Source organism: Andrographis paniculata, unplaced genomic scaffold (genome assembly GCF_009805555.1).
Source record: "Andrographis paniculata isolate CXL003 unplaced genomic scaffold, ASM980555v1 Contig222END, whole genome shotgun sequence".
Taxonomy (NCBI): Eukaryota; Viridiplantae; Streptophyta; class Magnoliopsida; order Lamiales; family Acanthaceae; genus Andrographis; species Andrographis paniculata.
In genome coordinates, this window is record NW_026137505.1 from 1 (window position 1) to 13,459 (window position 13,459).

The window sequence follows — 13,459 nt, forward strand, 5'->3', positions numbered from 1 at the left end:
CGACCTTCATCTCCATTTTCCATCTGAAATTAATTTCAACAACTTCATTTTTGAGAAGATGAGTTTGGGGACTAGGAGGTCCCGGACCCCAACTCCCCGTCCATGTGTATGTGTCGGTTCTGTTTGCACATCCACCGGTTCAGAGAAGGCAAATTCGATTTTTTGTAGTGGTTATAAAAATCATGTGTTATAATTTTATTTTATTTTGTATTTCTTGGTAACGCTATATCAATGAGATATGTTCAACGACCGTGTGGTCAAAATTGACGACTAATTTGGGACGATGATGACGACAGCTGTTACGTTGCATGTAGAAATTCATGCACCGCTTGGACGGAAATATATATATATCCCTAAATCCTAATAATACCTAATCTAATTCTGCATCTCACATTCTTTCCTCGTTTCAGTTAGAATTTAATTTGCACACAAATGAATGAATATACATACATACATATATATATATATATACACATATATTTATGTGCCAATATTGAATAATTAAAGCTTTATATAAATATTATAAATTTCCCAAAACGGATAAAACGTCGACATTCACGATAATATCGTAGCTACATGGCAAACCCTTCAATTTAATATCTACCAGAAATAGGTATTATTTTATTATCTATTTTGGGTCCAAATTCAAGGATGTGGTACACTATTGGAGATCACAAGTTTCCACGGGTTTGAGCACATTAACGTTGGATTCAAAGAACCAAACTATACAAGAAATTCAAATTTTAATTGTATAGCAACAAGGATGAAAATTAGTTTAAATTTTGTTGAGAAAATTATTAACAATCTGCATAATTATTAAATTTATCTAAATTAATGACTATAACAAATTTCGACTAGTAGATGCCCACAAAAACGGATGATTTTAGGATGGGATTATTAAAACTCAACATTAAGAAGCTAGTACAATTAAACCCCTATTAGCTACACTTACTGCTACCAATTCAATTGACTTTTCCTGATGATTCAATATATATATATAAATCAAGCATGAATTCAACTCTTGATGTCAAATTGTCAACTGCAACCAAGCCCAGATATTTAGGTACATATATACACACACAATATATATATGCACAGAAGCACACCTCCATTGAATCTTGAAGAAAGCATTTTAAACGCATTGTATGTAGATCAGTAAATATATACCTATAAGAGGCGTTTATAAAGAAGACTAGCAAAGAAAGGAGAAGCAGAAGGTCGAAGATATCGATGTGCAGATTGCATATATACCAAGAAAAGGAGACAGAATTAGAACGAGAAAAAGCACCCAGCAAGTGTCCGAGCTGCGGAGGTCAAGTTCAGGCAGTCTATGTCGAAGCTCAGGTCAGATTATTAGGCTGTTTCACGGCATGTTCAATTACAAAGAAGAAGTTTTTCTGCACCCTTTGCTCTAAACGTCTCATTCTATGTTCTCAGATACACACCCTTTGATACAATATTAAATTCGCATTTGAATGATTCATTAAATTTCTGTAACCTAAATTCAAATGTTTATATACCTGTATTTTGGAAATCAAAATGCTAATACTCTAATTGGCAGAGTTTGTATAAATCCAATGGATGATAATATTAATAGAAGAGTCGAAATTTTTTAGTACCTCACCTCATGAAACAATTAGTTCATTCTTCTAATGAGCTCGTTGATGTAATCCTCGCGGTTGCCAGCATCGCCGCCTTCAACATAGTGATTCCTCTTCTTCTTCAATCCGCCCAATGGAGCTTTGAGCTGGAATGGCCACAAGAAGTTGTTGGCTTCTTTGAAATGAGGACCAACGGTGAAGATCTCGTGAATGAGGTCTTCTATGCAAATTATCTCATTCTTGCCCAAAGACTATAAAAAAATGAAGGGATGAGAATTGGGATGCGCAAAACAAATTATTCCTATTATTGTATAGGATGGGTTAGTAAAATCAAACCTGCTCAATTATGGAGTTGTCGGTCAATGCAATCCTCTGCTTGTTTACTTTTCCGTAGCCCCTTTTGTATATCAACTCCTTGACACTTTTAAGGTTGGGGTACCTAGAAGTTATGAAGCACCAGTATCAGAGTTTTTGTTAAAAGTGATATTTATAAAAATAGTTGAGGTAATTTATTAATATAGCTTACCCATAGGTAACATAAGGCTCAACCCTGTGCAGCATATTCATGGTAGCTTTGTTCACTTTCAGAAAGACGCCGTTAAAGATCTACATGAATGCCCAATGAAAACAGTCAAAAGGAGTGAAAACAGAAGATGTGTACTTAGAATAAAATAAAAATAAAGATACGAAAACAAATTTTAGAATGTAAATTATGAAGGCGTATCACAGTGAGCAGCTTCAAGAAGGAGAAGCCCACGTTCAGTTTTAAACTCTTCAACCCAAAAAAAAAAGGGGTGCAAAAAACATCTTTTCGAGTATGATTCAACTTATACAACGGACCTTTCTAGCTAAATGGTTAATAAATTCAAAGTACACAAGTGGTGAATCCATACGCTCGTAACAACTAGATTTAGAACAGATGTATGAAAGAAGCATAACTCTTAAAATGAAACACTGATAAGTACCTGACGCAGCCTCAGAAGCTGCAGAATCTTCTTGGTTGTTGGGTGCATAGCATTAATACTGGAAGAAAATGAATGCGGCACATTAATGAAATTCTAAATAAAAGATGAAGATATCATCAGAAGCATAGAATGGGCCTACCCCCGGATCCTAATAATGAACAAAAGCTTAGCTTCAGGGTTCACATAAAAGCCACCCTTCAATCTGGCTTCCCGCTTCAATTGAATCAACTCCCTCTCCTATACAACAACAAACAATGAAATTGTAAAAAATAGACTCAAGTAGTAATCAGATCCTAATTTAAATTGAAACAAAAACAATTCTGTATACCTGTTCAGCATACTCCTTTGCATAATGTTTTGCTCTTTGACAGATCAACTTCCTGGTGTCAGCCTTCTTTTTCTTGGCTTCCTCGAGTTCTTTGGCCTTTGCAAGGGCCCACTCCTCTGACCTCTTCTGCTTCTTCAAAACTGACTCTGGAACTATGGCTTTTACTTCAGCAACCTCGGCCATCTCTGATCAATAACCATCAAACTAAATATCAAATCACAGTATAGCATTAAAACAACAATGTGCTACCTAAATCAAACAATTTATACTCCATCAAAATTGCAACCATCATTAAGACTGAATTTTATATCATGAAAGGGTATAAGAACATCAAGTAAAAAATTATTAATGGTCCATACACCACTAGCTCTCTGCAGCAGACAAAGTACAGCATATAGACACAGTTTATTCCAGATTATTTTAATTAAAATGTTTCCACTAAATAAGCCGGATTCTTGAATCGTGAAAAAAAAAATATAAATAAGAAAAAACGTCTATCAACATACTTTCTTCTTTGCAGGACTTGCAAAATTACACGGGCAAAAGGAAGTTGTAAAAAATCATTCTTGCTCTTTATTCTGATGGAAATCCTACAAATGGACTACTAGGCTCCGCAGCAAAGCTTTCGTACAAAAAATTCAAGCACGCCTAAACTTAAACAAGAGCAAAGCTTTTTCCCATGACCAGCAACGCAAAACATATAAAACGACCGAATGGCACTGCACTTCCTTTTTTATTTCGCAATGCAAATCTGCACAGCCTACACCGAGATGACTTCTAACACCCGGTATTTCCGCCATTCTTTACATTCACTAGAACAAGAATAAGAATCACAACCAGCTAACAAAACGCGACGGAAACTTAAAACTCGCTTCCAGTTCTCGTCATTCACATCACAACCACAACATCCAAACAACCTTCGATTTGGGGATACACGATGAAAATAAGGAAATAAGAAGGCAAGCAAATTACCTGATTCGATGAGTCGCCGGTGCACACTTCCCGCTGCAGTGTGAGGCTCGGAGGAGGAACAAACCTTACAAACCCTAGGAGCTTATATATATATAGTTAGCTTAAAGCAGATTTGGATCTATGTTGGGCTGGGCTTAAATCCATTTTCTCTGCGGCCCAATAAGTTAGCCCAAATGGCTCGACCCCTACACATTAATGTCTGATACTTACAGATCATCTACTAGTCAGCAGCAGGCCGCATTAGAATCAACTTATGGGTTTGGCACAAAATATACAAATTCATAATTTTATTGAGTTTAGTTTTGATCAGATTTGTTGATTTAGATTTTAGATAGGGCAGGAGTACCTATTATTAATCAATTTTTTTTAAAAAAAATAATAATAAAACATTAAATTAATTTTTTTATTTTTAAAATTTAACAAAAATAATAATTTTATATTCAAAAAAATCATATGAATATTCATTTATATTATATCAAATAATTTTAGATTTTTAAAATTTTTACTACTTAAAACATAGACCAAAAATTAAAACCTTTAACCAAACACGTTTTATACACATTTTATTAGAAAATAGAACAGACTTCTCACATTGTACTAAATAAACATGTGTTTTATTATTTGTAATGGATCGGATTTTCTTATAGGAGATCGTGTGCAATACGAGGTTCAAATTTCAACATGATTAGATACGTAATTTTGAATATGTCGGATCTTAAATCTTGCTCGTGATTAAATATTAAATATCAATTTTGGACAATTAGGTTGTTTCATGCAAACTTTCCATTAATACAAAGGGTTTCACACGATAAATAAAACATACGGTGTTTTGTGTATTTTTAGTAAAATACAAGGATATATTATATAATTTATCATTTATTAAAGTACTTCCTTGAAATAAATAAATAGATTGAGAGTTGACAGATAAAGGAATGATTTATATTGAATTATTATTTTTTTAAAAAATAAATATCTATGTTATATTTTGTAGAAATATACATTGAAAAGTATATAAAAATTTATAAGAATTGAGCTGTTTGCAAAAATGGTTTGTTTATTATAGTTTGAAATAAATTATTAATTTAAATTTTTATTAAATCATATTTTGATAGGATATTTTGCAAAAAATAATATTACCTACGTCTCATAAAATCAATAATATTTGTTTTTGCAAGTAAATTTTTTAATATTAATAATATTATATTGGTTTATAATGAAAATTATTAAAATTGCCTTATTAGATTGTGTGATATAAAAATAATGTAAGAAGTTGTAAAATTATTAATTATGTTAGATATATAGTATAATTATTAAATTAAAAAATAATACTCTTCTTGTTTTAGAACCGTTAAAAATAAAAAATAATATTCTTATGATAAGGAGGATATATTTTATTGAAAAAAAAAAATTCATAAACAAACAAACAAATTAAAAAACATCATAATGTATTTTTTCTATTAAATATAAACAAACACAGCCTTATAAATTGGGCCGAAGTTGTAATTGGACCAGCCCAAATAGTTGGCTTATTTGATAAGGAAGAAGGCGCGGAATTACATTTCTGTCTTCAGAACTTCGCAAAAAGATCCTCTCTCGGTTTCCGACGGGAGGCGATGGCGGTGGAAAGTGGCGGAGGGGGTTTGTCGGAGTTGTACTCAAGCTCTAAGCGCTTATCTATTAAGATCAGAGATGATTTGGAGAGGCTTGAACGCTTAGAATACACATCGTCGGCGTCGGCGTCGGCGTCTTCGCTCTCATCATCGAGCGCGGTTGTTGGATCTTCCGATGATCAGGGGGCTGCAATTCGAAGAGATTTAAACCAGATCCAGTCCATTTGCGTTGATATGGATCGACTCTGGCGTTCCATCGCATCCAAGCCGCAGCGTGATCTCTGGAAAAGGTAGCGCAACATATGTGTTTGTTTCTAAGTAGTTTTGTTGAATTATATATGTTAGTTTTTCGTTTTACGATCCTTTGCTGGTAACATGGCGAGAATTTGGAACAGCTTCGTTACTTGCTAGCCAATTTTGTGTTCTGATAGATGAATTAATTTGTGAGGGCTCCGGAACTTGTAAAAGTGAACTTGCGAGCTGCTGTTATGTAAAATTTCAATAGATGATAGTCACCATACTTGCTGGCTAATGTTGTGCTATGCTGATGAATTGATTTGTAAGGGTTCCCGAATTGGTAAAGCTGAAATTACGATCTACTGTGTTCAAGTTGAATGGATTGCATAATTGTAAAGTAGATGATGCGCTAACAACTGGAAAGTCTGATGAAGCTGCTGATGAATCTTTTTTTTTTTTTTTTTATCTAATTGTTGGAAGACTATATAATACGAACTCGAACTTAATATATACATTTTTTCTATCAGCTTAAGTTTATAGGAGATCACCATTAAAATGATATTAGAGCAGGAGGTTGTACAAAATGCCCATGTGCAAGGTTCACGTGAGTGGAGTGTTGGAAGAGTAATTAATAATGCATTTTTCTATCGGTTTAAGCTTTTAGGTAAGATGATTATTTAACCGTTATTAATTTTAATAGTGATATCTTCAGCTAATTGCGAGTTGGTTAAAATGGCTTAGGGTGTGTTTGTTTGTCTTTCAAATGTTTTGGGGTGTATTGGATTTAGATTGGATATTGGATGTGATATTTTCAATGAAAATAGTTAGTTTGATTTGATCCTTTTTCAGAGGGAAAAAGTATTTTAAAATATAGATTGCGTAGTCCGAAAACAAGTTTGAAAAGTGAAAGCACAAACTTGTGTATATCTTTGAACTTCTGGTTGTCTAGTTCTCCTTGTTTTGTAGGAACTGTGGAAGTTATCTCATTCACATTGCTACTAAATCTTAATTAGTGCAACAAAGTAAGCATTCCCCGAGTATAAAATGTTTAGAACTGTCGAAGGTTATCCTTTTAGGACGAGATGTTTAGATTCATCCTATATTAGTTTGATATCTTTCGTAGTTCTTCTGGATTGAAGAAATACATCACTTGATAAATTGTAATTTGACTCAAGCTGTCTTTCTGTTTACGGAAAGTTCAACCACAATCAGGATGAAAGTGAGCTTTAAGTAGATTCTTTAGTTGATGTGATTTATATAACGATCATGATTGTGAAAAATATTCCATCTGATTAAATAATAGTAACCAAGCCTACCCTAAGAGAATTTTTGTTGATACTGATTTATTTATTTAAAATTTTTAATAATGGCGTGGAATCTTGCATTTGAAGAATAAGAAGCTGGTGCTTCTGTTCTTACATCTTCCTAATGAAATCGTTACACAATTCCTTTATAAGCTTAAAACATGTTCCCGATCTTCTCAGTCAGTATGCGTGCTCTTACATTTCATTTTCTTATTATGGATTTGGGTATAATTTCGTTCTTACAGAAAAATAGAACAAGTTAGCGAGGAGGCTGACTCATTTAGAGCAAGTCTGGACAAATACCAATTAAGGCAACAGAAACGAATACAAGAAGCACAAGAGAGAGCAGAATTACTTGGAAGAGCTGTACTTTCCTTTTCTTGATTTGAAGCCATTTGTCTTTGCTCTCCTTGTTTAAGTCGAGCCATTTGTTTGATGCCAACTTTTCTTTTGTTCCAGAGTGGGGATTCACATGTTCTGAGAATTTTTTACGACGAGGCACAGGCAGTGGAATCAGTCCGCAGATCATCCAGGGTACTAGAAGAGTCTTTTGCAACTGGAGTTGCGATACTTAACAAGTATAGCGAGCAACGAGATCACTTAAAGGTAACCATTCCAAAGCACCGATTGCGTACTCAATTAAGTATTGAAACACAATTACATATGTGAAATATTTCCATAATATTGTCATCGTGTCTTTTCAAGTTTTAACCATAGAAAGTGCATGAAAAATTAGGTTTCGTGATCTTGATTTCGGTTCAAGTTGCGCTTTAACGAATTACCTTAGAGCTTCTAATCTATTTAGTTCACTAGCAAGTCCGGGATATGGTTTAATGGAGTTAAATTGCCTTCCTTTAGGTATTTGTTAGCATCTACTATTATTATTTTAATAAGTGCAAGCTGACCTTTTATATCAGCCCTCTCTAAGAACCAAACTGAGTCTATAATGATCTAGGGTATGTTGTTTGTGTCGTAAACTCGAAACATTTTGAACAAAAATAAGGCGTCAAATGTAATGTTTTAAATGGATAATAGAGTTTAGGCATCCGATGTGATTCTTTTAAGTGCAAGATTTTTTTTTGCCCTCTAGATTGCATAGTGCAAAACATAAGACCGAAAATATAATAAACACTTGTTTGTGGGTTTGGATTTTTAGGTTAGGATTTTTTAATAGTAAAAAATTGAATTTGAATAGCTATTTGATGCAATATAAATAGATGTTGATATGATGTTTTGAATATAAAATAAATTTGTAGTATAATATAAAAAAAGAAAAATAATTATTTGATTTGATATTTTTAGAGGAAAAAAAAATTGACAAAAGAGCACAACCCTTAGGTACTGTAAGTTGAATTTCTGGGTTTTGAATAGTAAAAATTTTAAGTCGAATGTGATATAAGTAGATGTTTATATGGTAGTTTGAATGTAGTATTTATTTTTAATTTAATATAAAAAAATACTTGTTTTATTTGATGTTTTTTAAGGGAAATTTTTTTTTATTGAATACTAATGTTTGAGTTGCAAACCACAAACAAATTGAGCCCTATATATTGATTGTTAATTTATACACAAGATAAGACGCTTTTGGGTTTCTAGTTCCTTCTATACATCTGGTTATGATTTATTTTAATCAATTGGTGTAAGTTCGAAATGAATGAAAAAATTGGAAAAATTCATGTATCTCATCCGCGAAAAGATTATATGTTTTCCTAAATGTTCATTTTTGTTACCATGGTTTCTTCCATTGATGCAGAGAGCTCAAAGGAAAGCCCTGGATGTTGTCAACACTTTAGGGCTTTCAAACTCACTGCTGAAGCTCATCGAGAGGCGCAGCCGTGTTGACAAATGGATCAAATATGCCGGCATGGTTTTAACAATCGTCATCCTCATTGTTTTCTGGAGGTGGACGAGATAAAAAAAAAAAATACTTTGTGCACTCCCGGCCGAGCTGGACTTCCCTTCGACCTTCCACCAGGTACCCCCGAAATATTAGTTTTACTAATTTCTTTTTTGGCATTTTGCTAGGAAAAAGAAATGAGAATAGAAATTTGTGCACTTAAAAAATTGGGTGGGAATGTTAGAAGAAGGCTCTAGGGATTTTTTGTTAAGATTTTCTTGAAATGCATCTTTGTGTTAAGAGTGCATGATTTGAAAGATACGAAGATCCTGATAGGCTTGTAGACATACGGTGGTTTAATTTGATGTAACGGCTCGATAAAAAAAAAAAAAAAATTGAATGTGAACTGTTGTGTTGTTTAATTTGATGTAATGCTTTGAATGTAAAATAAAATGGTAGATATTTGATGTAGATATGCCTAAATAGTTGAGTTGTCGGTTTTTATTTGTCGATCTTCTAAGTTATGGTTTTGGCCTTAGCTTGAATGATTTCGGTTCAAAATAGCTAGGTTTGTTTCTTATATTTTTGGTTTAATATGAATGGATTTGCCTATGTTATTTGAAGTATTTTTTTTTGAGATGATGTTAATAAAATCATACGCTACAAAATAATTAATAAATTACCATCGGATTTAGAAACTTTTACCCGTGCATGGTTATATGTTTCTTCAATATTTTTGAAGATAAAAAAAATAAAAATAAATAAGTCTTATATATAGAGTTTTAGAAAATAAATAATTTTTTTTTGTTTGTTAAATTTATTTTTATTTTACTTTTATTTTAATTTATTTTATTACTAATTTTGGCAAAAATTAAGAAATCAATATTTATTTTTTTTTTTCATTTAGTTTAATTTCTAAGTATGTTTTCAAAAATATTTCAACAATTTATTATTTACCAAATTAAAGTGGATTAATTTTAATGAACGAACATAATATTAAAAAGTGAAAAATAAATACCCAAAATGCGCACATGACCTCATGGGCTACAAATACACCACCGGATCATCTTTTACGGGGCTAAGATATAACTATACTTAAAAATGAGTGAAGTTTAGGGTTATATTTCAAACCAAACTTCCATTGCAAAATTACTATTTAAATAAATTCAAATACAAACCACAAAGCCAAAGAAAGAACCAAGGCTGAGGAAACCAACCATTACGATATAAATAATAATTTGACAATTTATGGTTTTAAACAAGTAAAAATCACACACATCTTTCTTTCAATTATCACCATAATTCACTACAAAATTGCAACAAGATTTGATCATAATCACCTCGAAGGAAGCCATCCTTGCCTCAGTCTTCCTCCTCCTCCTCCTCCGAATAATTGAACTTTATCGAATGCGATTGCAGGTCGATTTGTCCTCCTCTATAGCTACCGCGCTTTTTCTTGGTTTTCTCATGCCGGAAATCCCTGCATACAACGGGGAACCAAACATAGATGTATAAAATGTACCCAAAGAAGCTAATAGATGCAACTCTAAGAATGGAAATGGATATATATCGATCGAGAACAAAGTCAACAATATATTATATACTAAATCCAAAGTCAATCATTCAGCACAAAACATCGTCTCTTATATATCATTTTGTAATGTTTCCAAGCTATACAATTTATGGTAAAATATTATATCATTTTGTAATGTTTTCAAGCTATGCAATTTATGGAAAAATATTATGTTCTACCAAAAAGACCGTAACATCTAATGTCTATTTTTTCATTTATAATATAACATCGAGAAATCTATTTCTCATTCAAATATGTCAAATCCAAAACATCAAACACACTATGGGTGCAAACTTTACAAAGCTATAAAGAAAGGTAATGTTTGGAAATCATGAAGAAACACACCTTCCTTTGACTTGTCCGAGAACTTCTTGCGCTTTTGCACCATAACCGATCTCTGCACCATCCTGCAATAAGCAAAACAATTGAGAAGATTAAAATTGTCGGAACATTAGTGAAGGTATTCAATCAATTTAATGTTAGAAAAGCATTTACTTCAAGATACATACATACATATATATATATATTGTAGCAAACATGATTTAAGCAAAAAGTAAAGCAAGGAAAGCCGAACCTACCTTTGCCCAGTAAGAATTATCTTGAAGCCTCTCATCAGCAAATTTTACTTCATCGATCTTGACTCTTTGAAAGGCATTTACTGATTTTGGCTGCAAAAGAACAGAAATCATTTTTGTCAATATCTTCTGCGAATCCAACTCAATGAAATCATGATTCGAAGATAATAACAGCAACAAAATGACAGAAAGAAAACAATTATTTGCCTACTGAAAGAAAATCACATCTAGGTAGGTATTGAATCGTAATAGTTGCATATTAGTTAGTAACTTAGTAGAGGTCGTAAATGCGAGAGATGTCAAAACCATTAAGCAGGGAGATAAAGAAGGCACCTCGTCGGAATCCTTGCGCTGTTTCTTTGCAGATTTTGACTCACTTTTATCGACTCCCTTATTATTAAGAGTAGCTTCAGCACTTCCATTGGTTCCTTTATCAGAAATATCCCGGGCAGCCCCTTGATGAGTTTCCTTCTCTTTGCCTTCCTCTGTACCAGGAAGATTCTTAGGCTTCGATTCCTCTACTCCTCCGTCCTGAATAACCTGATTTTCTTTTTCCTCGGAATCTTTTCTTTTCCTTTTCTTAGAAGATTTCTCAGAGTCTTTAACTCCATTCTCCTCCGCCTTTAAATCCTCATTCTTTGTTTCAGCCACCATGTCAGTCTGCTTTCTACCCGAACCTAATGATTCTGATGTTAAATTGTCTTTCTTTTTCTTTTTCTCTTTCTGTTTCCTAGCCGATTGGTCCACCGTATCACGATCTTTGCTATCATCGGAACCTTTCGCGGGTTTACTTTTTTCGGCATTATTGGCAGTGTTGGTAGCCAATTATGAAGTTAAATTGTCTTTCTTTTTCTTTTTCTCTTTCTTAGTCGATTGATCCACCACATCAAGATCTTTGCAATCATCAGAACCTTTTACGGGTTTACCTTTTTCACCATGATCGGCAATGTCTGTAGCCAATTCTTGGCCCTTGGCCTTTTTCTTCTTCTTCTTCTTACCCTCAATTTCCTCACACTTCCCATTTGCATTGGCTACAGAAACCAACTGTTCTTCTGTAAAAGGCTAAAAGAAAATCATCAGGAGCAGTGGCTTTCCAAATAAACTGATTATTTACCAATGGAACGAAATTCGGGGGAAAGAATTACAGAACCACACAGAAATTTACCTTGCTTATTGAGTACCACATCTTCAGGTTCGTTACTACTGCAAAATGTGTTGGACAGAATTTCAGAAGTTGTTGTCATAGTTGAAGTACGCAATGAATTTGATATGACACTCTGTTGAATGCCTTACCAGGTCGCAGGAAAACCTCACTTAAGTTAACAGCCTTTTCCTTCCAATTGTCGTCCTGAAAAGCATAACAATGTAGTTAACCATTTTACTGCTCTACATAACTTTCACATATATGATTGTGCTACCACAAAGAGTTTCTGCACTCACTACAAGAATGTTAGAGAATAATGTTTCCTTATATTTTTGGTATGTTTTTGCACTAAGAACCAATCATTCTATGGTAAAAAGCTTTTCTTGGCCAAAAACATCATTATAACAACTATTTTCCAATCCAAAAATATCATCCAAAAACACCAAATATATTCCAAAACACAAATAATCACACAGTAAGTTTTCCTTAACAGCAAGAACACCAGTGAAAAAAGTTAAATCTTCTCACAGATTTTATTTTATTTTATTGATATAATTTCTTGCTAATGTTTAAGTCAAAAAACACCTTCAGTAATTGATGAACTTTCATCTTACGTTGATTCAATTCATCTATTTCCACTCCAAAAGGCTAGTTTTCAACTATGCTAAGGGCGAAAAACACCAGTGCAAGAGAAGCAGATAACTATCTACAATTTACGCCAAACCTACTCCCCAGAGACAGCATTAGTATTCCATTCAATGGATCAAAACGAACACAGACCTGAATTTGTGCGGCGTAGAGGAAGCGCTTGAGAACTTTGGAGAAGCCTTTGTTTTCGAGCCATAGAGCAATGGAGCAAATCATAGCATACTCGTCCTCAGCCTTCAATTGCACTGGTTTCTCCTCTTTTTTCGTCGCCATTGATGCGGATACTGACGGATTGGCCCGCCGCTGCTCCAAAAGGATGACCTGACGAGGCTTGAAGGCGACAAACAACGACAGTCGGCTAGGGCTTACGTCACCGCTCCCGCGCATATACCAGATATTGACCACGAGTCTGCGTCGGCGGTGGCGTCGATCAACCTTTCTTCTACCTCAGAGAAGGTTCTCGAATATTTGTAGATGCGCAGAGACTTTTAGGGTTCTGCTATTTTGCACCTGGATTAGATGTTGTATCTTGTGAAGCAAATGTTGTACCCTTGCTTTCTCGACGCGTTAGGGTTTATGCCTGCAATGAATGTTGTACTTTGTGATTTTGAATGTTGTACAGTGTTAATTGGGCTCGTGGCCCATTATTGAAATGGGCCAAAAGG

The 13,459-nt window shown here is 33.7% G+C and overlaps 3 protein-coding genes across 9 annotated transcripts in view; 1 reads left to right on the forward strand and 2 right to left on the reverse strand.

The window, feature by feature from the left end:
* Positions 1-1,630: 1,630 nt before the first annotated feature.
* Positions 1,631-13,459, reverse strand: part of LOC127245230 (60S ribosomal protein L7-2-like) — a 40,417-nt gene continuing 28,588 nt past the window's right edge. For 2 of the 7 annotated variants that reach the window (XM_051265975.1, XM_051265972.1), the window contains exons 2-8: positions 3,867-3,940; positions 2,895-3,079; positions 2,706-2,803; positions 2,567-2,624; positions 2,128-2,207; positions 1,938-2,040; positions 1,631-1,852 (exon numbers count right to left, since the gene is read on the reverse strand). In XM_051265975.1, coding sequence (XP_051121932.1) covers positions 1,637-1,852; positions 1,938-2,040; positions 2,128-2,207; positions 2,567-2,624; positions 2,706-2,803; positions 2,895-3,079; positions 3,867-3,940 — 814 coding nt within the window. In that variant the 3' untranslated portion in view covers positions 1,631-1,636. Of the gene's footprint in view, positions 1,853-1,937; positions 2,041-2,127; positions 2,208-2,566; positions 2,625-2,705; positions 2,804-2,894; positions 3,080-3,866; positions 3,948-13,459 lie in introns of those variants that run through there. The other 5 variants (XM_051265981.1, XM_051265976.1, XM_051265978.1 and 2 more) reach the window with 4 other exon arrangements.
* Positions 5,419-8,971, forward strand: LOC127245233 (membrin-11-like). Its single transcript, XM_051265983.1, has 4 exons — positions 5,419-5,766; positions 7,263-7,383; positions 7,477-7,623; positions 8,771-8,971. The coding sequence occupies exons 1-4, from the start codon at positions 5,480-5,482 to the stop codon at positions 8,930-8,932; spliced, it is 717 nt and encodes a 238-aa protein (XP_051121940.1). The 5' UTR covers positions 5,419-5,479; the 3' UTR covers positions 8,933-8,971.
* Positions 11,666-13,445, reverse strand: LOC127245235 (uncharacterized). The gene is made up of 4 exons (XM_051265984.1): positions 12,927-13,445; positions 12,296-12,350; positions 12,168-12,205; positions 11,666-12,064 (listed from the first exon to the last, which is right to left on the reverse strand). Exons 1-4 carry the CDS (start codon positions 13,179-13,181, stop codon positions 11,828-11,830), a joined length of 585 nt encoding a protein of 194 aa, XP_051121941.1. The 5' UTR covers positions 13,182-13,445; the 3' UTR covers positions 11,666-11,827.